This window comes from Lottia gigantea (assembly GCF_000327385.1).
Source record: "Lottia gigantea unplaced genomic scaffold LOTGIsca_14, whole genome shotgun sequence".
Lineage (NCBI taxonomy): Eukaryota > Metazoa > Mollusca > Gastropoda > Lottiidae > Lottia > Lottia gigantea.
The window spans coordinates 2,870,756-2,898,448 of NW_008707617.1; the positions used below are offsets into that span (position 1 = coordinate 2,870,756).

The window sequence follows — 27,693 nt, forward strand, 5'->3', positions numbered from 1 at the left end:
CATCTTTTTCAAATTTTACATATAATTTATAGTTACATATAAACGATTGTTGGAGAGGGGTAATATAGGCCCAGCCTGTTCCCCAATCCTTTTCTTAATGTATATATTTTGAATATATTTATGAATAAAATACTGTTTACAAAAAAAAAAAAATACTCTAGAAGGCTCAATTATTCTTGACAGATTTTGATGAAACTTCGTAATATTATACAGTATCCGTATCGCCCAGGAAAATTCAAAAGAAGTGTATGTCTGAAGGTTGATTAATTCATACTGGTAATTGTTATTATTGTACTGCCAAATATTTTTATTCAAAATCAAAGCTGACAATATATTACCTTACCTGGCAAGCTATCTTGATGTTTAGTTATAAAACAAGTGGTGATTACTAGATCCCTGTAAATTATTACCCTAGGGTTATGATTATTAACTTTATCTTGGCTAATTAGATATCACAATTCTCTCTTATAAGTAAAACCTTAATTGAAAAGATTTTAACAAATTATTCAATGGTATTTTCTTACAAAACTTTACTGTTAATACCTTCTTTACCAAGATGTATGACATGATTATAAAATGCATGCTGATTTTCAGACTGCGACTAAACAAGAGCTGGAAATAGTAAAGGTAATATTCTACCCCAACAGTTTTAACTAGATCTGAATTCTCTCTTAATTACTATTTCTTGCTTAATTAATTTTTTTATGAAATTTAATTTGTTTATGAAATAAAAACACTGCATATAGATAGACCACATCACTACTAGATAAATATCAATACTTGAAATGAACCGACATGATAATGAGCATTAAACATAAGAAATTGATCATAACTTAACAATTAAACATACTATAATATGTATAATGATATGTTTTAGTCTGCTCCTTTCCATGTTGTTTCATGATTTCAATCATTTCTCTTTGAGTGTTGTTTTGTTTTATGAGATTTGTGTCAAACTTATAAAGGATAAAAGTAGATGACTACATTATTTTGATAATTACATATACATGGAATGAGACTTGATTTGCACAAAATAATTTTTAAAATTTATCAATGATTGCCAATCTGATTGAAATGCAGATCAACATACTTTGTTTCTCATTTTTCTGCAGGTTACTTCACTTGTTGATTTCTATGCTCTGACTGAATCCTTCTTTAAATTGTGTTCAATAAAATTTTGTTTCAATGAAGTTGTCATAAGTTATGCTTGTTAAATGTGGGCTGACAATAGAAGAGAATTTTAACAATGAATCTTCAATAATTCTTTGAAAATGTAGCCTGAAACAGCTTTTACTGAAGGGAGCGTTTGATTGGTGCAAAATATAGTATTTGTTTCATAACATATTAATGAAATTGATGATAGCAAGGCATGATATAATGATCTGTATCTGTATTTTAATCAGATTTATTATCCAGTTTATAATATCATCAAGCTTTAATATTCTGTCTAACATGCATGATTAAAACTGTGTCATTGTGAATAGTTGTCTGCTTTTCTTCGTTATTCTCATTTTCAGCTATAAAATATTTAGATGTTCCAGTAAGGCATCCAGGAATCAAGTTTTGTTGTATTTTTTTATCATATTATATTTGGTTACAGAAACTGGCAGACACAGCCGAAGTACTACAAGCAAGAGAAAATAAACTGGTACAACTCAGTAAAGAAAATAATGATTTACTTGAAGCTAATAGTATCCTAAGAAGGTATAGATTGATTGATATAAAACTGAAATATTTTACATTAAGGAAGAAAATTTATAATAATAAACAAATAATGTAATAACTGGAAAGGCAATGAAACCTCTAAACTGCAATCAGTGTAATCAGGCATCTCCTCTTAACCCGCATATTGAATAGTCCTGGCCGAAGCACTATATTATCTGTAGGATATAAACCTCCCCTGGGTTTAAAATAAATGATGAATCCAAATTATTTTACAAAATAAAATTGATATGCAGAATCTTTGATACGGCTATCTATTGTGTCCATTTAATTTTGAATCATGTTCGCATTTTTTTTTGCATCTTATGTTACAGTCAATTAGAACAATCTGAATTAGCTCATGAAGCTAAAATGGAAGATGTTGATGCTATAACAGAAGAATTTAAGATGCGAATAACAGAAGGTGAAAGAAAATTAAATGCTGTGATAAAGGTAAATGCACAATAATATCAGATGTTAATTTCCTTGTACATCTCCCCAATTTCTACTTTTGAGTAAGACACCAGTGATATGAAGCTTTTTGGATTTTGATTCTTCTTTAAATCTGTATTCCGGATTATTTATTTGTATCTTTAACATATCTTAGATAATTAACATAATTTCTTATATCGGTATTTATTCATTCCTGTCCTATACACTATTCAATCTGTGACTGTTTATATATATCTGTTACAGGAGAAGGAGAATTTAAAGAAACAGTTAAACAGTGTACAAGATGAACTTCATAAAAAGTAAGTTGTTGCAAATCTAAAACTGTCATAACTGTAGTTTTAAACTACAACACACTTCATTGGCTTATCAAAAGAAACATTTTGTTTGATAGATTCACCGTATGTGTACCTCTTTGACTTGGCCTGCATGTGGATGTATGCACTATTGGTTCTATTGGTAATGAAGTTATGATCTGACTAGCAATGTGCAGAGTTCAGCAAATATAAACAATTGGGTCTGAAATTTTATTATAACAGTGGCTATGATTGCTGATAACTGAAAGTTCTAAAAGATCTAATATAAGTTTGAGAACAGAAAAATGCCATTGTATTAGACACTATTATAGACCTCACAACATTTATTGATTATTCCTGGTTGATATCTTTTTTATGAAAAAAGCCGTTTAAATCAGGTCAGTTTGTGTTAATCTGAGTTTGTAATAATTTATAAAAAACAAAATGTATAATATTTGAACTGTGTTATCTAGATTGTAATGTTTGTTCTGTTTGATTTCCAGAGTAAATGATAGAAGTCAACAGAAATTGATGGAAGAAAAAGATGAACAAATAAGAGAGCTTTTAGAAGAGGGTAAGGTTTATTTCAATTCATTATTTCTTTATCAATCAATCAAAATCTGGATATGCCCAATTCAATTCAGCTAGTGCAGAATTATCTGCGTTTGAAAGTTAAAAAGAGATTCTGCCATATATATAAAAGACATATAAAAATTGAAAGGTAGGATTGGAACAGCATTCAAAAACTCTAAACCCAACTTTGAAGATTTCCATAGATATGAAATATAGATTTCATATTTTTCATAGAACAATATATAGTATATACAGTATATTTATATATTGAGTAAAAAAAAATATTGTAAACAATGTGTCAATGTAATATTTATTTTTATACGCCCACATCTCTCTATGTGGACGTATATTGTCGGCACCCCTGTCCGTCCGTCCTTCCGTCCGTCAACATTTGCTTGTAAACGCACTAAAAACTAGATTTTTTGAAGGAATCAAATGAAATTCGGTATGTGTTTACATATTCATAAAACGATTTTGATGAAGCTTAAAATGGATGTTATTGGACCTAAATCGAAAGGTTTGGGAAAGTTTAGTTTACTTCTGATTAAATTTAAGGCTTTTTCAAGATTTAGGCCTCCTACGTCAGTTTTGAGGAGTTATCGCCCTTTAACCTCTATACAGTAAGTGCTTCTATCAACATCAATTGCTCGTAAACACTCCAAAAACTAGTGTGTTTGAAGGAATCAAATGAAATTCGGTATGTGCATACATAAACATGAAATGAAAATCAAGTTCAAAATTGAGCTATTTTCGACTGTTAGAAGCAGAGTAATTGCCCTTGCCCCAAAATCTTGAATATGCTATTACTCTTAGTTTTCAACTGATTTTGATGAAACTTAAAATGGATGTTTCGTTTTTACCATCCGCATGCCGTGGTTGTGGTCCACTATCTTATTATATTGTATTTATTTATTATAGGAGAGAAGTTATCTAAACAACAATTACAAAGTAACAATATCATTAAAAAATTACGAGCTAAAGAGAAAGAAAATGATAGTTTAATCACGTCACAAAAGTAAGATATATCTATTGAATATTATCAATACTGCATTCATAACAAATGTCCTAAATAGGAATAGTTTGAAAGATGATCCCTTAATACTAGCAATAGTGTTTGGTTGATATTATCAATTTTAGAACAAAGAGTGATTTTATTGGCCCCAAAATCTTTTCCACATTTCATATACAAGACATAAGAGAATGCCAGGTGTTTGACAGAAAACATGTTGAAAACTAGAAACCAACTTGAGTAGACAATCCACTTGAAACTCATCAATATTGACTAAGATGGAAATTGCCGTTGTGAAAATTAATTGCAATAATTGCTGCTTTCAGTAGTTATATTTATTAACCTATTATATTTCTTCAAATAGGTCTAAAATAGAAGAAATGAAGAAAGAATTAGAACATTTAAGAAAAGTTTGTGATTCTAAAGCTGATTTAGAAAAGAAACAGACAGGTATATTTTCATTAGCTTTAATAAAAGTATATACCGTATCAGTATTTGGTACCTGGTTTTTAACTGTATTGTACTTGATCAACATCTCTAAAGAAAAAGTTCAATTTAACTTGATAACAACCAATCTAGATTCTTCACTTTTGGTTGATCTTGTGTTTAGTTTACTTATTGATAGTTCAGAACACATTCCACATGTTCCGAAAAAAAGCCAATTCAAAACGGTGGAGAAAAAACTAGATGGAAAAATGTGCATATCTGCTTCTATACCATTATATTGAGGCCAGCATTGGAACAGAAAGAACCTGTTCAAAACTCTACAATCGAGTGCCAACCTAGACACTGCAAACAACGGCTCTCAGACTAGGTGTTAATATGATTACAATGTGACAAATGAATTGTTATTTATATTTCTGCAAGTTTGTGAATGGGTATCAGTTAATGTACATATTTTCATTATTTGATTTAGATGCCATTAATCAACTGAATTCAGCTGTACAGAAGCAAGAAAAAGAACTTCATAAATACAAGGTTAGTACTTTCATATGATTACAAAACAAAAAAAAAACTCACCAAATTTCTAAAGTGAATATCAGAATGTGACTAAAATCTCATCCCGAAAATGAAACTGAATAGAAATGGAATTAGTTTCCACTAAAAAGTGATTGATTCCATTTGTCTATTTAAAGTTTAATTCTGTAATTGTAGAGCGAAGAAGAGGATCATCAAGAAAAGTTAAGAAGTCTACAGACAGCTTTAGATAACTCATATAAGTACGTTTAGGGTTTTCTCATATTTTTGAATCACTTGTATTGATTGTATGCACTTACTATCTGGCGAATAAGGCATATTATATTCTGTAGAAGATGCAACTTACTATTTTTATTGAATATGTATTTGGTGGCAATTATTGGACCATGTACTATATACCATTAGTAACAAATACTTAGCTGGTGGAATTAATGATAATTGTCCATAACACTTTTCAAATCAAAAATTATAAATTTCTCAGTCTTATTTGACTTTAATGCTATTCTAGCAAAAACCTGAAAATTTGTATTGTATTTGTTAATTATGAAATATATGTAATTTTAGAGAAATAGCAGAGCTACATAAAGCTAATGCAGCACAAGATAGTAAAGCTACTCAGATAGCTCAAAGTTTAGAACAACAGATAAGAGAAGAAGCTCAGTTTACTATGAATAAAGAATTGATGAAGGCTAGAGCAGAAAAAGAATCATTGATCATGCAGGTGTGGTTTTAATGGATATCTTGATTTCCATCATTTTCTCTCAGACATGAATGAAAATACTATTTCTTTAAGTTGACTTTCTCATACACTCAAGATGCTGATTCAGAACTTTCAAACTTTGACTGATAAAAAACATGTATGAAGATAAGCAATAAGCAAGTTTTTGTCAAATTGTAACAAATCTGATTAAGATATTCAGCTGTTAAACTTCAAAAAAATTTGTCATATAAGCTAATGCTTAATAGTTGAGCCACAAATATACATAATGCCAATGGCTATGAGAAATTAAGAGCTCTATTGATGTCACTGCATTGTTATTTATAATCAATTTAATTTGGTAAGGCCAAAAGGTATACTTTCTCTTCAATTCACTAATTTCCACATAAACAAAACTTTCAGATAGTAAATTAATATTTTTATTTTTGTAAATGTATTGTAGATAGAAGATTTCCGTATTAGTATGGCTCGTATTGAAAAAGAAGAGAATAGAAAAGAAGATATGTTACGACAAGAAATTTCAGACTTACAATATGTTAGTTATTTATTGTTTTTATGTATGTTATAGAATAGATCTGAAAATGATGGAAATATTAGGAGCTACAAAGTCCATAGTTCCTTTGACCATATAACATCCATAGTGGAAGAAATCCAAAGTTTAATTTCAATACTATTACATGGTTAAGTTCTAGATCCAGAAGTGTTTTTTTTTTCAGCAACTTCAAGCAGATGAATTGAGAAATCAAGAATTATCACAAAATGTATCATCAAGTATGTAAGCTTATATTTACAGTCTTCAAGAACGCCTGATGCCATTTGACAAGAAGGAGTTCACAAAACTGATATTTATATTTGTATAATTATTACTTTCTCCTGATAAATGATATACTATTTCCTTGATCACAACTTATGTACAATATGAATTTCTGTGGTTAAATTGTACAGTTGAAAATCATGTCCTAACATGGATGTACTATTTCAAGTCATATTGTGAAATAATGAATTTTTAATCAATATACATATACAACTATATATATGATTCTAGCTACCAGACCATTATTAAGACAGATTGAAAATTTACAAGCAGCCTATAAATCTCAAGCTTCCTCTTTTGAAAAAGTAGAAAAAAATCTAACAGATAGACTAAGTAAACCTTCTTTTTATCTTCTTTTATAGAAATTATTACTCATTATACAAACTATACATACTTTTGTTTGATAATGCATTATTCAAGATATTGTTATTTTCAATCAATTTTTGTTGAGGTGTAAATGTTTTTTGTGTGCTATCATACAAACAATAGTCTCTATGATAGTATACATCAATTTACCTAAAATGTGACAGTTATGGTAAATCTCGATCTTAAACTTCTCTGTTACAATATCATTTTAGTTTCATTTAACACAGTTGAGTTTGATCAAGAAACTTGAAATACTTACTTAAACTTTCATATAGGAATGGAAATATATATTTTTAATGTTATTATATTATTTTCATTTAGATGATACACAGAATCAATTGGCTATAGCTATAGAAAAAGAGAGAACGGCAAGTGAAAAATTGATGGATATAACAGCACAAATTACTTCCCTTGAGGCCCAGAATTCTAGATTAAAACAAGAGAAATCACAACTAGTAGTACAGAGTGGATTAGATAAATCTAAAATAGAAATGTTAGAAGAATCAAAACAGAAGTAAGTCATAAAATAGTTAAGGCTATGTGAACAAGAGATCATATTAATAATGTTCAGAGTTATAAGGTGTTGTCAAAAGACTTTTTTCAATAATTTCTTATAGTTTTATGGGATTCTGTCGTTAGTTTTGACACCAGGAAAATCCAATGATGAATTTTGAGAAGAACTTAAACTTGTGCTTGTGTAAAATTTATATGAATAAAATATAATATAAATATGAAATTAAATATGAAATTTATGAAATGCATTGCTGGATTAAATGTTAAATTTGGTAACTCTTATCATAGATTTTTATAATCATGAGTGTGAAATACTATTCATCACACAACTATCAATAAACACATATTTTATTTAAATTCCATGCACCATTTCTATATAAGAGTTGATAGCCTTCACTTTGAGATCAGCCCTGCAGCTACTATAAAATATCAAATAAGATCTACATTCAAGTGATAACTAAATTGAAACTTTTAATCAAAGTTATGTTTTGAGAACATTTTTGGTGACAGTTGGATCAATTTTAACTGAGTCGCCAACATGAAAATATATCAATATGTCGTTATGTAGAGGTGGTTATGAAAACATGACCATTGCCATATATTCTTATCGGAGAAAGGTGAATTTTTTTTCTCATTTTAAGTTTATTATATTTTTAGTGAAACAGCCCATATAGAAGCTATTAAGAATCAGATGTCAAAAGAAATAAGTGAATTAAAACGAGATAAGGTAAGATTGTTGTTTTGAATATAAGATTTCTCATTCTATTATCTTATATCAGTCAAGTAGAAATGACTGTATACATCTATAATATCATACTATTATATGTATATATTGTACATTTATAATACAAATTTCTTTTCAATTGCTAGGTATTTTTAGAAAGTCAGATAGAAACAGAGAAGAATAAAGTAGAATCAGAGAAGAGAAGATGTGCCATGTTAGATGAACAGATTAAAATACTGGTAAAACATCACTTTTAGATTGCCAAATTATTTTAGGCAGTGTTTATCCCTATTTGTCATTAGGGAGTTTTTCATTGACAACTACTGATTTTTACTTCTTCTGCATAATGTAGCATTTGTTAGAATCAAAATGGAAATAGCATGTCAATTACTATGGTTTTGGTAATGGCATTCCAATCTCAAAAGATTAAGATTTCAATCATCACTATGGAATATGGATCAATATTTTTTTCATTCTTACTTGTTGCAAACACACCCTGTTTTTATTGCAGGAAAGAGAAAGACCTAAATCTCGAGGTACACCATCACCAATATCTGTTTCTAGACAAGATAGTGTGGCTAGTTTTACTGACCAGCCTCAATTCTTTACTTCATTACATCAAAATCAGGTGGGTAACTCCATATTAATATACAATCTATATATCGTACTCACAATTGCTAAATGCCATTCAAAGACTTTATTAACATACAGTAGAACCCTGAACAATCTGGACAACCCTCATTTATTTCTAGTCACTGTTAGAGAGCTGAGTATTTTCTGTGTTCTATTCAAAATGCTTTGCTTACTGAAATCAAGGCCAAATTTTCCTTTATCAGTAGTGAAAATCATAAGACACTGAGGTGAAGGGAACAAATTGAACAAGAACTTATCCTATATTGCACAAAAACATGTCTTCATTAAGTTGGAAATCAGCAATTGAGTTATAGCACATGTCTGCAATCTAAACAAGACCTAAGGTGTTAAAAATCTATTTATTTCAAACTACCAATGCTTACCAAAAGGATATGAAAATAGGGTTTCAAATTTCTGTAAAATGAACAACCATGATATTGTAGGATGAGATATTAGAAAGAAGTTTATATATGACATCACCTAATAATACTAGATCAGTATACGAACAGTTACGCCATACAGGAGCTTCAACTTTAATAGAGGGCCTTGAATCACAGTTAAAACTGAAAGAAGGGGAAATAACTCAGTTACAGGTAGACCCCATTATCTTTATTTGGGAAATTTTAGGTTTTCAGTTGTTCAAATATAGAATTCCCTTTAATTTCAGTTTTTTGAATATTGAAAATGATTTATGTATACCCCAGGCTAAACCATATTTGTAACAAACTATTTTTTTACTTTTTTAAAATGTTTTTTCTAATTACCAAAATTATTTTCCAGTGTTATTTCTAATAGTAATCATTGTTTGAATATTGTAGAGTGAAATAAGTCAGTTAGAAAGAACTCGAGAATCAATGGCTAAAGAATTAGTTAATTTAACAAACCAAGTTGAAGAGTTGGAAGATAAATTAAAAGAATATCCTGAATTACTTAACAATTACAAGGTAATATTTTAAACTCAACTCTCATATTGTAAATTGAAAATCAATTAGACTAGTTCTGAAGTAGAAAAACAAAAAGTAATGCACCAATTGGTTAATTTCACTGATAAAATTATTTATTCTCATTGAAAATTTAAGTCTTAAAGATTTAAGTCTTTTATGATGGGACAACAAACAGAGGCCTGTTTGCTACAGATGCATGCTCCCCAGTGGGGCCGCCAGGTTTACGTCCGATATGGGGCGATATATCTGAGATTTTCTATTCTTAGAATTTCTAATATAGTTGCCCAAAAAACTTGCTTTCTGCTCTGTTGACAGTTGACATGTGAAAAATTATTAAATTATATCACAAATTCCCAAAAAGGGAATGTTATTTGACGTTTTGGCTTACTGCCTTCTTCAGAAACACCCAAAATAGATCTCGATCACATCTTATTGAGTTTGAGTATTCTAAACTTTAAATAGTAAGTAAAATAACGGAATAAGATGTGATCGAGATCTATTTTGGGTGTTTCTGAAGAAGGTAGTAAGCCTAACAGGACAATAATATAGTGAAAAATTATCATTTAGGAATTAGATAGTAGATATAATGCTATTCTACAAATGTATGGTGAAAAGGTAGAAGAGACAGAAGAATTGAAATTAGATTTAGCAGATGTTAAAGAAATGTATAAACAACAGGTAAACATCTTAACATTTCAAATTCTTTGTCTCTTTGATTTCATTGTCATATTTGACAAATGGCAATGATTGTTAGTGCTTTAGTTTTGCCTCTTGTATGTTATGGAATGGCTTTTTATTCAATGTTCTTCATTGCTATTTCCATTCTTCCTTCCATAGTTATGTATCGAAAAACATGTGTTTGCAGCATGAGATGACCTCTAATCATGACTTGAGATCATAAATGCTATGAAATTTATTCAAGAATTCATATATCTCTATTTGTCAGACCACATTACTCCAAAACAGTCAAATTGTATTATCTCTTTTTCAGATAAATCATTTATTAACTAGCTAATGGTATTAAGTTTATATTATATTGGTGCAATATGTGAAAATCAAGACTTTTTGATCTGTGACTATAATTATGTGGGAATATATATTATATATTGGTTTTAATGATTATTTGTAGTTATGACATAAGATAAGATATCAATGTTTTTCTGGGTTTTATTCCATAGGGTTGCCTAATGTTGTGCTATGGTTAGCTTTGCAGTTTTGATGGGATTATGTTGTTATTTTCTATGTTCTAAAATACAACACCAATGAATAATGTCTTCAGCTCTAAATATTGCACTGTGGCTTGCGTTACTTAAAGTTTGAGCTGGCAAACTTATTAAATTAGAGCAAACTGGAGCGAGATTAACTGATGTAATAATCTAGAAATTAAGTGACAATCAACATATTTAACAAAGTATAAAATGGTATATAAAAAAGGGTAGGGATGCTTCGAAAAATATAAAAATCATGTAAAAATTCATATTGCCTAAGTACAAATAATCTGGCACAACCATTTAATCAGTTGTTGTATTTCATCAAGCCTAAATAAATTATGTTAACGTTGCCCCTGTTATTTTTGTGTCTATGATTGTTACTGTGTATATTTTGTTATTGTATATAAGAATATTATTTAATAATGACAAGTGAAATGACTGTGATGTTTGAAATGAGGATTTATTCTTTAATAAATTTGGATAAATAAATGTTGTCTTCTCAATCCAACTGATAACCTATAAAATGGATATTGAAATTATTCCCGAATGAAATAAAAAAGAGGACTTTGCTTTGTATGCACCCTCAATATTGATTCACCAATTTTAATACACCCACAAATTAATGTGGGCATATATAGTCGTTACCCTAGTCCGACAGCTGGAGTATAGTCAGAAGAAAAAAAAACCTTATTAAATGGGAATTTTCCACAACCCCAAAGATGCGTTTTCTCAAAAATGATATTGAATTACCTTTAAGATGATTGTAAATTAGTGTTAGGCATCACCGTGACTTTCGTTTTGTTAGTATCACATGACTTTGAACTTTTGGTTTTAAATGGCTGATGCTTGATCAGTTTCGCCCCAAAAACAACTTTAATGGAACCAGAGACATGTCATAATTGGTGTAGAGAGAAAATGACGGTATGACTGAACTAGAAAAAAAATTCATCTTTCCAAATATAGGCCAACCTGGGTTTTGCAGATCCGAGGTATCTAAATAAGTTTAAAACCCCCTGGACCTGCAGAGATGCAGAATGTCCCCAATTAACAGGGCTTATTATTTCTGTTTCTACACCAGCTGACATCTGTCCAGATAGCTATCAGAGGCTGGAATAGAGGCAGATGTTTCGGTCTATCATTGTCCCTTCACTCGTCTATTCACAATTGTTTTAGACACGAGAGAGAGGGTTTCTTGAAGGATTTTGACAAAATTTGCTGTGAGTGTTTGTCAACACCCAAGGATGAGCCCTATTGAAAATCAGACAAATCGAAATAATATGAGTTATTGCCCTTGTCTTTGAAAATTTGTAGTGGACACAATAGAGAGCTGTTTTATTTCATGGATTTTGATAAAATTTGGTATGAATGTTTGTTATTAATTAAGGATGAACCCTAATTAAAATCAGACAAATTGAAAAACATTTGCGTTGTTCTTGAAACGCATTCAATTTTTTTTGAAAATGTGTTTTGGACACAATAGAGAGTTGATTTCTTGCTGGATTTGGATAATATTCGGTGTCAATGTTTGTTATCACCTAAAAATGAACCTTATTGAAAAACAGGATACTTATACTTGGGTGATAACAAACACTCACACCAAGTTTTGTAAAAATCTGTCAATAATTTAACCTTCTAGAGCAGGGTAAAATGTAACACGTTTTCAAGAACAAGGGCAATAACTCAAACTAAATATTTTTTGATATTTCTGATTTTAGCTAGGGTTCATCCTTGGGTGATTACAAACACTCAAGCCACCTTTATACGTATATTAGACAAAGCGCTGATTTTTGCCCTCAGTTTTGACATATTATAAGACCTCATCTGAAATGAATTCAAACTTATTACTATATCAGGAGTGTCAGAACAATTTAAATAAAAATGATTGATTTTTTTCTAATAATTGTCTGTTTTCACACTATCATAAAAAATAACTATTTCATATTTGCACTATAAATCCATATATATCTGATGAAGATATAATCAAAAAAGTGTGTTGCGACTGGCTGCGTTTTAGGACATTTTTTCATAAATGATTTCAGTTGTGTTAGACAGTATTTAAAAACATTCTTCAAATGCTGCAATGGTTGTTAAATTTACAATTTGAAAGGATGTTTTTTTAGAAGAATCTGAGAGTCGACCTGGGAAGTTTCTCCAAAATTATGATTTCAGATTGAATGACCCCATTCCATATTCAATTATCTTATTTATTTGTAGGATTCTAGAATATTTTTCTGTCAGCATTAAGTCTACAAATCCTTTGATAAAACACTTTTGCGAACACAGAATTTTTATGGTATTTTCATATGTATTTTGCTTTTTTGAGATTGAGAAACTATTTTCACAAATATCACATTTATAAAGTTTTTTCTCCAGTATGTATTCTCATGTGATCTTTTTGTTGTGAAGCAGTAATAAAAGATGCACCACAAATGTCACATTTGTATGGTTTCGCTCCAGTATGGATTTTCAAATGAACTTTATGATGTGATGCAGTTATAAAGGATCTTTCACAAACATCACATTTGTATGGTCTCTCTCCAGTATGGGTTCTCATGTGAACCTTTAGCTTATTTGACACTGTAAAACACTTTTTACACACATCACATTTGTAAGGTTTTTCTCCAGTATGTGCTCTCTTATGAATATTAAGATAGCTTGCTTTTATAAAACATTTTTCACAATCATCACATTTGTATGGTTTCTCTCCAGTATGATTTCTCAAGTGAACTTTATAATGTGATGCAGTTATAAAAGATCTATCACAAACATCACATTTGTATGGCTTTTCTCCAGTGTGTGTTCTCATGTGAACTTCACGACGTGACGCAGTTATAAAACATTTACCACAAACATCACATTGGTATGGTTTCTCACCAGTATGTGTTCTCATGTGAACCTTTAGCTTATTTGACATTGTAAAACACTTTTCACACACACCACATTTGTAAGGTTTTTCTCCAGTATGTGTTCTCATGTGAGCATTAAGATTGCTTACTCTTAAAAAACGCTTTCCACAAATGTTGCATTGGTGAGGTTTCTCTCCAGTATGGGTTCTCATGTGTAACTGAAGGGAACTTGGATGATGAAAACGCCATTCACAAACATCACATTTGTATGGTTTTTCTCCAGTATGTGTTCTCATGTGCAACTTGAGAGTATTTGGATGACAGCAACACCATTCACATATGTCACATTTGAAAGGCTTTTTTCCAGTAGCGGTATGGGTTTTTAAGTGAATTTTATGGTAAGGTAAAGTCGTAAAACATTTTCCACAAATTTCACATTTGTAAGGTTTCTCTCCAGTATGTGTTCTTTTGTGAACTTTTAAATGACTTGCTCTTATAAAACTCTTCTCACAAACATCACATTTGTGTGGTTTCTCTCCAGTATGTGTTCTCATGTGTAACTGGAGGGAATTTGGACGAGAAGAACACCAATCACATACATCACATTTGTAAGGTTTTTCTGCAGTATGTGTTCTCATGTGGACTTTAAGATGGCATGATTTACTAAAACTCTTTTCACAAACATCACATTGGTATGGTTTCTCACCAGTATGGGTTCTCATGTGAATTTTAAAATGACCAGTTCTCAAAAAACTCTTTTCACAAACATAACATTTGTGTGGTTTTTCTCCAGTATGTACTCTCATGTGATCTTTAAAATTACTTACTGTAATAAAACTCTTTTCACAAACATTACATTTGTATGGTTTTTCTCCAGTATGTGCTCTTCTGTGAACTTTAAAATAACTTGCTGTTGTAAAACTCTTTTCACAAATATCACATTTGTAAAGATTTTCTCCAGTATGTCTTCTCAGGTGAACTTTAAATTCACGTGCTCTTATGAAACTCTTTTCACAAACATCACATTTGTAGGGTTTTTCTCCTGTATGTATTTTCATGTGTTCAGTCTGATGAAACAATTTGGAAAAACACTTTCCACAAACATCACATTTGTAAGGATTTTCAATCTTATGAAATATTATGTGATGATTAAGTTTACTTCGCATATCAAAGCCAAGTCCACATATACCACAATGGAAAGATTTCCCTCCAGTTTGTATATGTATTTTCATGTGACTCAACAGTTTTCTTGTTAACTCAAAGCCTAGTCCACAAATACCACAATGGATAGGTTTTTTTCCTGTAGATTGTTTCTTGTGAATCTTATAATTCAAGGCTAATGCTTGGTCTGTATCACAACCATTCATCACAAATCCAGATAAATGATGTGGTAGGTGTTTTTGTCTTCTTTGTCTCAGCATTGTATTTATGATTAAAAGTAGGTTCACCTATTATTTAATTCAAAATAAGTTTTTGTTTTAAGAGTCTTGAACTGAAGAGGTAAATTTAGTTGAAGTTCAAAGAATACAGTAGTGCTGAGTAGTGGGTTGATTTTAACTGATCTAAGAGTGTAGTTTTTTAGTTTCTGTCCCCACACACATTTGAAAGGTGTTTTTTTGGTAGACATTTTTACGGAGTCTAAAACTATAAAGTTTACTTGCAGTTGTAAAGTCGAAGTGCAAACTGTGTGGGATTTCACCTTATGTCTGTACAACTATATATCCTTTCTGATGCATTTCACAAGAATTAGGTGATCAAAGGATCACCAAGACTATTTTGTTTGTAAACTCTATTGTTTACACTGTGGATGGATTTTTGATTTTTAAAAATAAAACAGGAAGTGAAAATTTTACGGATTGATTCATGGCTTACAGAGCAATAGGAGGCATTTGGCTCTTGGCCATCATTAGGCTACCACATTGAACTCATTTAATTTAAGTCTAGTTGTGGCAGGGATTGCCTCATGCTGAAGGGTAGCCTGAATACCCCATTTAATTAACGTCTTTTTTTATTAGTGGTTGCTGGTTTTAACAAAATATGAAGATTTGGAAAATTCATGGTCAAAAGACTTTTTTGGGTGGCAAAATTTGGTGATACAAACTCCCTATCAAGGTTATAAAACCAGGTTTCCCCTATCAAGGTTTAAAACATTGTTTCCTCTATCAAGGTTTAAAACATTGTTTCCCTCTATAAAATCTTCGAATTGTCTAACAGCAGGGCTTTTAATCGGTTTTGCACCATGGAGGATCGTTTTCGAGTTTTGACTCGTTTACAAGCAGAAAAGGTCTGATATGCATAGACTTTGCTTTGCATCCAACAAATGGTATTGCAGTGACAAAGCGGGCATCTTTAAGACTTTCTGCATCCTGGTAACTAGTTGAAATTTCTGTGACAAACTTTGGAAATGCTCCTGCAAAACTCAAAAGCTCAGCTGCACAGCGTCATAATTCTGACAAAAAACTTTCACTTTCAGCTACATGTTCTGTTGTATTTCTGAACTTTCATTTACAACATTTTCAATGTGTGCCAAATGGAAATTTTCGCTGACCCCTTATTAAATGGATTTCTGCACCCACATGCTCCTCCCCCTCCCCCTGCTCTACTGGCCACTGCCACTGAAAGCCTTGTCAAGATAAGTTTTCTAAAAGAACATTCGACAATTATAACAATTTATTGGCATCCTTACATTTCTTATATATTCTATTTAAATATTATTTCTAGAATTCAAGCATTTTAACTAGAGGTCTTTTCAAAAGAAGATAAAGCATGTAATTCTGAATTATGAATAACATTTCCCTCATTTCCATCCGGTTGTGCAGATTTGGTGTGAGGGAAAACTGTTGGTCTATTTTCAGGGTCAATAGCCCTTTCAGGAAAGAAATAATAGTACATCTCAATATTCATTTCTTCTGGTGGTGGAACTAAATGAATATTGTCCAACTGAAATCAGAGAAAAGTCACACATAAAGTAACATTCTTGACCACAACCCCCTACAAACTTTCTATTAATTAGAAGTAGTACCCTTTTGGTTTGAAACAGTTTCATTTAAAAGATAGATTGTTTTCAGAATATTGGCCTACTTACAACATATTGAGAAATCTTTGTCTTCTCCACCATTTCCTTCTTAAATTGTTCTCTTTTTTCAGCCTAAAGTGAAGAAAAAGAACTTTAAACCATCATGATCTCAATATACATAACACAGAAATATTAATAAATAAATATAACATCAATTATGTTTCCTGGACTTTTTGACGTCCTTATCTTTTATCTATGAAGTTGGAAAGCATGGAAAATCTCTCTTTTTCAATTCTAAGCCTTGGTAAAAACAAATGGAACTGTGACTCTGCATCCCTGTAAAATATTTGGGCTATACTCAAAACGTTCACTTATATAAATATCCTTGTCCAATACAAATGTTAAATTAAATCCTTGGTTATTAGAAAAAGATTTAAGACTTACTGATAGTTTTTCCTGTTCTTCCAAGGCCTTGATTACATTATCTTTATCTTTAGGATAGGGTACCTCAATTGATGAATACTAAAATAGAAAGAAAAGCATTAAAAATATGCCAGACGATATATGAGACTGAGGTATGATTAGTCAATAAAATGGTGCAACTGTCCCTTTAATGTTTAGAATTCGATTACTTCAATTGCACTTCTTTGCAATCACAGAAGAAAATCTACTGACCAAATTCTTGGACCCTTTGGTTAAAAATATTCTTATAATAACCTTCTGAAATAATGATGTTATAAAGGTTAATTTTGTACCATTTAAACACAAGTACTCACAGATTTTTCAAACTGATCTATCATTGGTAATGCACCTAAGGCATTTCTGTAGAAAGTAAAGTCTATCTTGGGTAAACTCTCAGGATATTTATTCACTCTAGAGAGAAATAAAAAGAATTTATACAATATATTTGACCATCCTTTGATCTGCATATAGCATCTAATTTGAGTCTTATTCTGTGTTAGCTGATCCAAATCTTTTCAAGTTGGTGCAAAGAACTGTGAAGCCAATCCTGGATAAGTTTGGCTTCATTGCCAACAATAATATTCAGAAAAAATGGTAGTAATCATTAAATATATGCATTTGAAGTGTTAAGTTACAATTTTTAAAAATTAAACAAATGCATATAAATTTAATGATGACTTTAAAAGTATAACTATAAAAGTTCTGTATGTTTTCATTTATTGGCTGTCAGAGTATGATATTTTTTAGTTGAAGTCCCATAAAAAATTTATTATAAAGTACCACTATCTTTATTTTCATCCTTCCCATATAAATTTAAGCATAAGTATTGTATAGCCACATTTTATTGCAATTTCAGTCACAATTCCTTCAAAAATATATCAAAGTACTATTGTCAGACTACATTGAGCTTTGAATTGAATATTTCTCTAACTTCATAAATATTCCAAATAAAATTAAAACTTTATGCCATTTGTCTTAGAATGTCTTTGGGTCCATAGAAATATAAGGGTCAGTGACTTTACATTTGAAATAGACACAGATCCCAGATGATGTTGTTTGATGCAGTATCAATTAAATCTATCAAAACACATTTTGTTATTTTTGAAGTGATGAAATACTTGCACTTATCACATATAATTCATGTGAGTCTAAATTTTCAAGGTATGATTTCCAGTTGAGAGAAGTCGAGCAAACCGATAATTGTTTAAACTCAGGTTTTTTTTTTTTTGATATTTATTTTTTACAATTAGAAGTGTTGTATTTCGATGCATGAGATTTTTCAAGTGATATTCTACTCCACCTCCCCGAAATGTCTGCTATCCAGTATCCACCAATATATAACCTTATTCTTCATCTTCTTCCAATCCAGTACATGACCTTCTCTGAGGTATTGTCATACTCAGGTGAAAACTGTACAAGGTCTTGGTGAGTCTCAAACGTATATTACAAGTTAAAAGAGGATTACAAACTGTCTCTCTGATCCATGGTGAGGATGCCAGGCCACTTTTGAAGCCCTCCAGGGTGTTGGAAGTAGCTATGGATGATGGCAGTTGGTTCCACTGTCTGATACCCGAGGGGAAAAAATGAGTGACAGTAGACATCTGTTCTGCAAAATGGCACCATGAATATCAGTGTGTGGCCTTTAGTGTTTAGGTGGGCAGGATGGAAGAACAGCTTCCATGGTATGACAATGAGACCATTTATAATGTGGTACACCATCACCAGCTTAGAGTTGGTCCTGCGCTGTTGGAGGGTATTCCTGTCTAGGTCTGTTAGCATCTGGCTGGTGCTTCTTGTTGTTCGTTAGTCTCCCTTCACAAATCTTGTGGCGCGCCGCTGAACTGCTTCTAGCTGGGTGATGTTGGTCTGAGTTTATGGTTCCCACGCAGATGACAACGCATACTCAAGGATTGGCCTCACTAATGTCTTGTAGCTCTGTGGCTTGGTATCTTGCGGGCAGGCTGTCAGGTTCCGTCTTAGAAAAGCAAGACTGTTGATGGCCATCTTGGTTGTCTGGTCTATGTGGGCATTCCAGGAAAGGTTGTCTGTCAATGAAACACCAAGATATCTTCCCGTCTTGACTACTGCGAGATCTTTGTTGTGAATCTTGTAGCAGGTGGCAGTAGGTGCCTTCTTCCTTGTGATGTGTAAGACCTCAAACTTGCTTGGGTTAAACAACGTCCTCCAATTCTTCTCCCATTGTTGTAGGTTCTCCAGATCAGCCTGCAGGGCTTCAGAATCTTTGGGTGTCCAGATAATCCTATACAGGAGACTGTCTTCATCAAAAAGTCTTGCTGTGGAGGTAACCTTCTCTGGTAGGTCGTTTATGTAAAGGTGAAAGAGCAAGGGCCCCAGGACGGTACCTTGGGGAACACCTGATGTTACTGGAGCTGTAGCTGATGAAAGGAAGCCCTGTATCCACTTGAGTAGTTGATCCCATAATGGTGTAACTTCATGGCAATGTGCTCATGGGGGACTTTGTCAAAGGCCTTACTGAAATCTAGAAGAACAGCATCAATCTGTCCACCCTCTTCTAGTCCAGCTGTCATGTCCTGAAGTGTGAGGTTGAGTTGACTCTCAGTGGATCTTCTTTTTCTAAATCCATGTTGTTGGTCGGATAGTATGTTGTTTATGTCCAGATGGCCCATGACTTGACTGAGGAAAAGGTGTTCCATGACCTTGCTGCATACAGATGTAAGGGACACTGGTCTGTAATTGGCTGCTCTGCTGTGATCACCTTTCTTGAAGATTGGTGTGATGTTGGCATGCTTCCAATTATCAGGAACTTCTCCTTGGTGCAGCTTGGAATATGAGGGTCAGTGCTGGAGCAATCTGTAGCGCAAATCTCTGTGACAATGATACTATTTTATAGTAACAATCATGCCTCCTTGTTTTTGTGCTGAATCGAGAAATTTTATCAAAGGTTATTAACAGACTCACCATTTCATCTGGCTCAATCTGGCTGTTTCTGAAGTTTTTCTTTTATTTTCTAGCCAAAGGACTTCTTGTTGTGAATGAACACATTCAGCTTTGCATTCCACACTAAAGCAGCTGTAGCTAACTTGAAGCCGTCATATTTATCTGTTGATTTTTACCAACAATTCAAGGGGAACTGGTCAAAATTAGGTCAAATCTTCTTCGATATAGTACTCAATCTCCCTAATTCATACTGCAGTTTAGTTTACACCATAGTACTTCTATATCATCCATGAATATATTGTTAATTGATTTATCACCAATTTTATAATTGGTATTTACCGTCAATCTATTTACTGCTATTTACTCTAGCCGTTTTAAAGCATTTTACAATAAATAAACACAAAACCTTGGTGACTTGGTGCATCTATCCCTTTAAAGCTTATTTACTAATAGATTTAGCAGTAGGCTACTCTACTAGTACTACCAGTACAGTCAAGTAACCTAATTTCGTGCTAACCTCTTTTTCGTGCATTTCCAGAAAGGATTAATAATTTAAATGCACTACCTCGCATGACCTCCGCATTTGCTTGTTTTGATAAACATGGGTTTTCTGTACAATATCAGCTAGTAGAATGAATCCAGTAGTTTCAAGCAAGGTAAAATGCATTAATGTATACTCTGACAAATACAAAATGGCGGATTTCAGTTATTACCAAACGTCACAATATTATTTATCAGCTGAATTTCCTTATAATCCAAAGCTGTAATCGGAATTCCAAGTGTTGTCTGCTAGAATGTAGTCCAACGAATGAAGTCACGTGATCAACTAGCGGATTCCGTGTCAGCAGAAAAATTCTAAAGAATACGATGTGGGCCATATTCTTATGTTGTTAAGCAATTAATCACGCTACGTATCTTATTTTTTCAGTCACTATTTTTTTTTTTTAAATCATGGTTCTTTGAAGGAATTATCACTAGTTATAATGAATTGATATTAAAGATAAATACTAAGAGAAGTTAATCATATCACTGGGTATCCATAACGTGTTTTTCTAGACTTATTTATAGATGAAACATTGTACACGAAAATAGGTGAAGCATTTTGCCGCTGTTGTCAAGTTGTTTACTGATGAAATATGGGTCAAAGTGAGGGATTCATAAAGAATATCGAAACAAACCAATTCTAATTATACTGTAGAATATCTGAGGAAATATCAAGGCCATTTTAAAAAATTTCTGTTTCTTTAACTTTGACAAAATTTGGTGTTGAATCCTTATATGCACGAAATTAGGTTACACCACTGTAGGGTTTCTTTTTCGCAAGACAAATTAAGTTATCTGTAGCAATGGTATGTATGAACCTTATTTCTTGCAAACGACAATTGATTTTGAATAATTGTGACTTGAAAGAAAAAAAAAATAAAATTCTCTGTTGGAGAGTAAGCAGAAATTAGGTACAGATTTAATAGTTGACAAAACAGAGACACCAGTTTTAACATTGATACGTCCTTTCTGACTTCATAAATTACACGGGTTCCCAATTACACTTTCTCAGAAATCAAATAAATAAAATGCCAAACCTATTCACATAGATATCTGATCTTTGTTTCAAAACTCTAAAAGGATCAATTTGATTTTGCGGTACACGTTCTTTAAAAGCTGCCCAATCTACGACAGATTTCCCAACACGTCTTACTGCTGTCGAAGCCATTGCAGCGAAAAAATGGCAACTAATATGTGACCTTGACTTTGTACAGCAATTCTCGTAATATCTCGCAAAATATCGGTATGGTGCGAGATATTAGTTGGATCAAGAAACAAATTATAGTGTTCTGTTATTATTTGGGAGAAATGTGACTGAAACGTTGCAGATCATGATGTGGCCTCTTTAATTACATGTTAAGACTCTTGTCTTTTAACCTGGAATCACCTCATCGTTTACAATTTGGATAACGGTTCGAAGCTAACTATTTATTTTCAATTGAGCCCCACCCCATCAACCTTTACATTGATAATTAATTTACCTCTACAGTACTGGGCTGTACATCAATCTTTCTTACTCTTATATTTGTCAGGCGAGTATTGTGTGCAAAATTCAAGCTATTGGAAAGTTTTTTTAGAAGTGTGATTTATTGTAGCTTAGTCTGAATAGACCTAGTTCAGTATAAAGTGTAAAATGTCTACGAAAAAAATAGAAACTGCAGTTTCGAAGAACAATGAAGAGACAAGCAATGGTCTTGAAGCCAAAATCAAAAGCCCAATGTGTCGAATTAAATCATGGGTAAAGTTAAATGTTGGAGGAACAGTATTTTTAACTACCAGAACAACCTTAGAAAGAGATCCTCAGTCGTTTCTAAACAGACTAGTCCAAGATGATGAGGATAATGGTTTGAACACAGATAAGGTAAAGATAGAGTCTAGATTGGGAGTATTTACTAGTATTTGATTTTGTGTTATTGCCCTTGATTTAGTGTATACACATAATTTAAGATGCTTCTTAGTAAATGAAAGATTTCAGTTCTCTTCGGATTAGATGAAACATGGTGTGCTTACATTGTATGCCTTGAACAACATCATTGTTTTCTTACTGCTGTCCTATACGTATCCACTTTTACTTTATTATTATTTATTTAGGATGAGAATGGAGCGTATTTAATAGACAGAGATCCAACATATTTTGGTCCAGTTTTAAATTATTTACGACATGGTAAACTAGTGTTAAATAAAGATCTAGCTGAAGAAGGTATATCTGATATTTTTTTTTAATAGCCTAGCTTCAAAACAATTGTTATGTTGATACTGTAACTTTGATTTTGTCAGATCTGAATTCAGCCCTTAGAGCCACAGAATAAGATACCATAGATAAATTGAATATGATTTGATGATATTGCAATGTTTTATACGCTATAAGTATTTAAGTAACTCTTGTTTGTGAACTAAGGTTTCTTAATAAAATACGCTTCCGTGTACCCTTGATAATTTCATTGTTATAAATTATTAGTCACTAGAAATTAATATTGTTGATTTTCATAGGTGTATTGGAAGAGGCTGAATTTTACAACATAAGGGATCTAATTAAACTGATTAAAGCTAGAATAGCTGATAGAAATGCTAGACAAAGTCAGGTAAGTTCCAATTACGTAGAGCTGTTCAGATGCACTGATTCTGACTCTTCAAGTGAACGATGGAGTTTTCTCATACATTCTTGGTTAACAAATTTCTACTGTCTTTCGTTGTTGCTAGTAAATCTCATATAAGGTATTGAGGTAATATTTGATATTTCAAATACAAACCAATAATAGTTATAATAATAATAATCTTTTGAACAGGGAAAATTCTTTTAAAAATTCCAACTTGAGAGATAATGAATTTCCTAATAATTGTTTTTGAGATGTTTGAAATCCACAGATACATAGGGCATTCCATGTCAAGTGTACACGAGCCCCGTCGTTAGGGTGGGGGCTGGGCCGCAGCAAGTGAGAATTAAGCCCCAGCAAAACCCTCTTAAGTTTAGCAGAGATTGATTCATTTACAGTATCTTTGTACAAAATCCCCAAAATATAGATTTTGATACGTTTTTTGGCACCTCTAAATTGTCAAAAATGAGTTCTCTGGGCCTTAATTCTTCAAATTTTCTGAACACAAAATCAGAGCCTAGCACCAATTCATTCCCGGCAATGGGGCTGGTGTACACACTCTCCTTACATTAATACACGGTTTTCTTGCAATATTTTGACCATTCATTCACATGGGTGCAATAACACACTATACCAATCTTCAGACCTTGGGGCCCATTGAACTTTCTTCCGGACATTTCCTGAAATTGAAGATCAGCGTATTCTAGACATTACTGATATGTCCTTCTGTCTGTAGAACTATAAACTGATACAGGCAGAAGTCACATAATCAGTAAAAAGAAACTAATTGTCAAATGAAGCTCATTAGAATGACTAATAAAGCATCCTTTAGCATCCTGGAAGCCAAAATTTGGTTGACCCATAAAGTGAGCCCTAGTGGGCCTTCGGATCTGAATTGTGGAATGTAATGTTTTAACCTGGGTAGAATCACTTGAACTAAAAAGCTAAATCTGAGATTGTTTGTCAAAATTTCGCTGGCAAATGTGTACACTTGACATGGAGTTTCCCACTTTTTATAAGCCCACATGGAAATGAGTTATAGCCCTTGACTGAGATAAAAATTTGTTCATGAGCACAATAGAGACTACAGATTTCATGTGATTTTTGTGAAATATGGTGTGATAATTTATATTGGTGAATGAAATGAAATGAACAGAGTTTTACGTCTTTTATTTGTATTAATGAGATCTTAGCCAAGTTTGAATTTTCACTCTTACTTAACAATATGTTGCTGGTGATATTAGAGTTGTGTGATTTAATAATTTGATGTATTTGGGTAAACAATATTGATGTAAATTTTGTGGTATTACTCAGCATAAATAACTGGCAGTAAACATACATATCATAAACTAATAAAAATTCATTTAATATGAGAAAACACATACTTTAATTACTAAAGACTGTTTTATCATTTCTGACAGCTGCCAGTGGGCGTATGTTGGCTTGCCTGGCAAGCTATCTTCATTGTATTCAAGGGGCAGTATAATGTAAAATTTTCATTATCATGTTCCTGAAATATGCTATTTACTTTAAAAGGGGTAATTAGCAAAAAAGTGTCCTTAGTCAAATTGTTAAGTAGCAGTTTAAACTGGTTTTGGTCAGATGGTGTACTTTATAATTTCATAAACATTTAAAATTTCAGATAAGCTAAGGGGCGTTTATCTTTAGATTCTGTTGAATAGTTTTCGTTAATTTGAGCACTTACTCATAACTTACTTAAAACATTACGACTCCCCCTTAAACAATTAATATTACCTCATTATTGATTGAATAAGGATGAGTTAGAATCCCAATGAAGTAATTTAATCATTATTAGTCTATCAGTAGTCTGTATTCTAATTATAAATGATTAGTACTAGGCATATTGATCTCTAGTAGGTAATAAAATACGGTACTATTATTGTTATTAATAACATGTATTTAGTTATTAAAACCTTTGTCAACACCTGAGTTACATATAAAGAAAGAAACAATATGATACTATGTATTATCTGTTGGCTAGACAATCAATCAAGTTGACGGTATTAGTTTAGGTGATTGATTTTCTTTATCTTATGTTATCAATCAATTCCATTGGTTATATTGACAAATATGAATTATGATAAACAAAATAAATATGGATTTAGTTTGTTTGTTGAGCTATCTGCTCAATTATTTTGGAAAATAGATAAATGTGATTTTTTGTATGACATTTAGTAATTAGCACAAAAATAAATAACATGCCATATATGGTTACAACCACTGATTGAATGTCGTCTACAAGATGTTATCAAACTTAAAGTATTTATAGGTCAATATGAAAACATTAAGCCTTTGTTCTAAAGATAACAAGAGATATTGTTGTAAATAAGCACAGAATCTCTTAATAGCACGAGAGATTTTGACTCTTCTGTTGAGACCAAAGTTAAAATTATACAGATGGAGATGGCCATATTAATTTTTGCTAGCCTATTCATTTATCTATTTTATATGTTTTAACACTATTTTAGACATGATTATCAAATTTTTTTATTAATTTTTTAATTTGTTATTCTTAGTTTGAAGTATATGAGTATTTTTATTTTAAATCTGATATAATTACAGGCCTATATGAAGAATGTATATAGAGTGTTACAATGTTCAGAAGAAGAATTAACGCAAATGGTTTCCACAATGTCAGACGGCTGGAAGTTTGAACAGGTATGTAATGATTTATACTGTCATTTCTGACCAAAGGCCACTTTGATAAGGTATTTTACTTATGAGGCAGATATGATTGATACACTACGAATTAGAATGTGCCTGCCTTGTTGTTGTTGATCTGGCATGATACATACTTCTTCACAGCTTCAATTAGTTGAGTTGGTTTGGAATAAGTCCTAACCATGAAATATTCTTTTGCATGATTCACTGTCTTAAAAAGTAAATTATAATGAGCTATTTGATTATTTGATACAATTTACCTGATTTATTTTGTCTATTCTCCTTCTAGTTAATAAATATAGGATCTCAATATAACTATGGTTCAGAAGATCATGCAGAATTTCTATGTGTTGTATCTAAAGAATGTCCTAGTATAGTGAATGGGCAAGAAAATGAACCATCAGATAGGGCAAAGGTATGTTTTGAATTCTATTTTGATACAAAATGAAGTTTTATACAATTTATTGACATAACGAGGGCTATTTTAGGTAGATGAATCTAGAAATTCCAGGAAATAGAACTCAAGATGTTTTATTTAGGATTTTTTTTTTTTTCATGTGGGTTACATTAGAATATGACATGATATCAGATGAGAATCTCTTTGGCTCAAGTGTAGAATTAGAAATGTACAAATAATGGTTAAGTCTTTTGAACAAAGTATTTGATTGCCTGACTGTTAAATAATGGCTTTTGATAAACCTTTATTCTAGAACAAGTAGTACAAAAGTATAAATATGTTATCATTGTGAATTTATCTTTTCAGGTGTTACAACAGAAAGGATCTAGAATGTGATGTCATTTTTCCTCATTTATCATCAATTTTCTCTTTTCAAAAATTTCATCAATTTGCAGCCTGTCTCTTTGTGTGTGTAACTTTTGGTCAACATGTTTTTATCCAAATTTGACTCTAGGCACCTGTGAATTTGTATCTCTCTGTATCTTTGTGATCTATGTGAGGTTTGAAGTCATGTTTTCTTTCTTTAGAAAAATATTTATTCAATAATTATGCTATTTGATAATGATCCCTGATGTAGTGAATGAGGTAAAGAAAATGGCTGTGTAGAAATATTAGTTCTAGATGATAAATAAGAACTGTTTCTCTGTTACAAGGTTTAGAATACAAAAGTCTTCTGACATCTGAAATTCTTTCTGGTTAAAATTCTGATCAAGATAATTAGTTTAGTTTGTAATCAGCATTTGCTACATTTGCCATATTTGACCAAAATCTTTTTTAAATCATTTTAGTCAAATATTAACCCAAAAGCATTAAAAGTTGTGTAACTTATGCTAACCAATCAACAACAGAAAAGACTTCCTCACATGAAGTCTGTATATCTGTTAGTGAACAGCTATTTGATAATTTGATATTTGAATTACATTGAAAATGTTTTGCAATATGTCAGATCATGGATGGCAAAATGAGTAACCAAAAGAATGAAACATCTTAATCTGTATTTTGATTAGAATGTTATTATTTAGAACAGGAGAACTGAACAACATAAAAAACAAAGTTAATGCCAAATAGTGTGACTGTCTTGATACTGTATAAAGTAGATAACCATACTGTATAGGAAATATGAGTCAAATGTCTGAAATGGTATATTTATAGTAATATCTAGTCTATCTTGTAGTTTAATAATATTGCTTTCAAATAATAATACTACTTATAGCTTTTAGAAATAGTTCAGCTATTTATGATAC

At 31.6% G+C, this 27,693-nt stretch overlaps 3 protein-coding genes across 3 annotated transcripts; 1 reads left to right on the forward strand and 2 right to left on the reverse strand.

Annotated features, from left to right (window-relative positions):
• Window positions 1-13,283: 13,283 nt before the first annotated feature.
• LOTGIDRAFT_112013 (hypothetical protein) lies at window positions 13,284-15,008 on the reverse strand (the record flags this gene model as incomplete). Its single annotated transcript, XM_009049765.1, has 1 exon — window positions 13,284-15,008. One exon carries the CDS (start codon window positions 15,006-15,008, stop codon window positions 13,284-13,286), a length of 1,725 nt encoding a protein of 574 aa, XP_009048013.1.
• Window positions 15,009-16,428: 1,420 nt separating this feature from the next.
• LOTGIDRAFT_203482 (hypothetical protein) lies at window positions 16,429-21,921 on the reverse strand. Its single transcript, XM_009049766.1, has 5 exons — window positions 21,754-21,921; window positions 17,569-17,665; window positions 17,237-17,314; window positions 16,862-16,924; window positions 16,429-16,716 (listed from the first exon to the last, which is right to left on the reverse strand). Exons 1-5 carry the CDS (start codon window positions 21,882-21,884, stop codon window positions 16,510-16,512), a joined length of 576 nt encoding a protein of 191 aa, XP_009048014.1. The 5' UTR covers window positions 21,885-21,921; the 3' UTR covers window positions 16,429-16,509.
• A 512-nt stretch (window positions 21,922-22,433) lies between these two features.
• LOTGIDRAFT_157561 (hypothetical protein) lies at window positions 22,434-26,785 on the forward strand (the record flags this gene model as incomplete). The annotated part of the gene is made up of 6 exons (XM_009049767.1): window positions 22,434-22,577; window positions 22,808-22,916; window positions 23,207-23,298; window positions 25,894-25,989; window positions 26,282-26,407; window positions 26,756-26,785. The coding sequence occupies 6 exons, from the start codon at window positions 22,434-22,436 to the stop codon at window positions 26,783-26,785; spliced, it is 597 nt and encodes a 198-aa protein (XP_009048015.1).
• Between the last annotated feature and the right edge of the window lie 908 nt (window positions 26,786-27,693).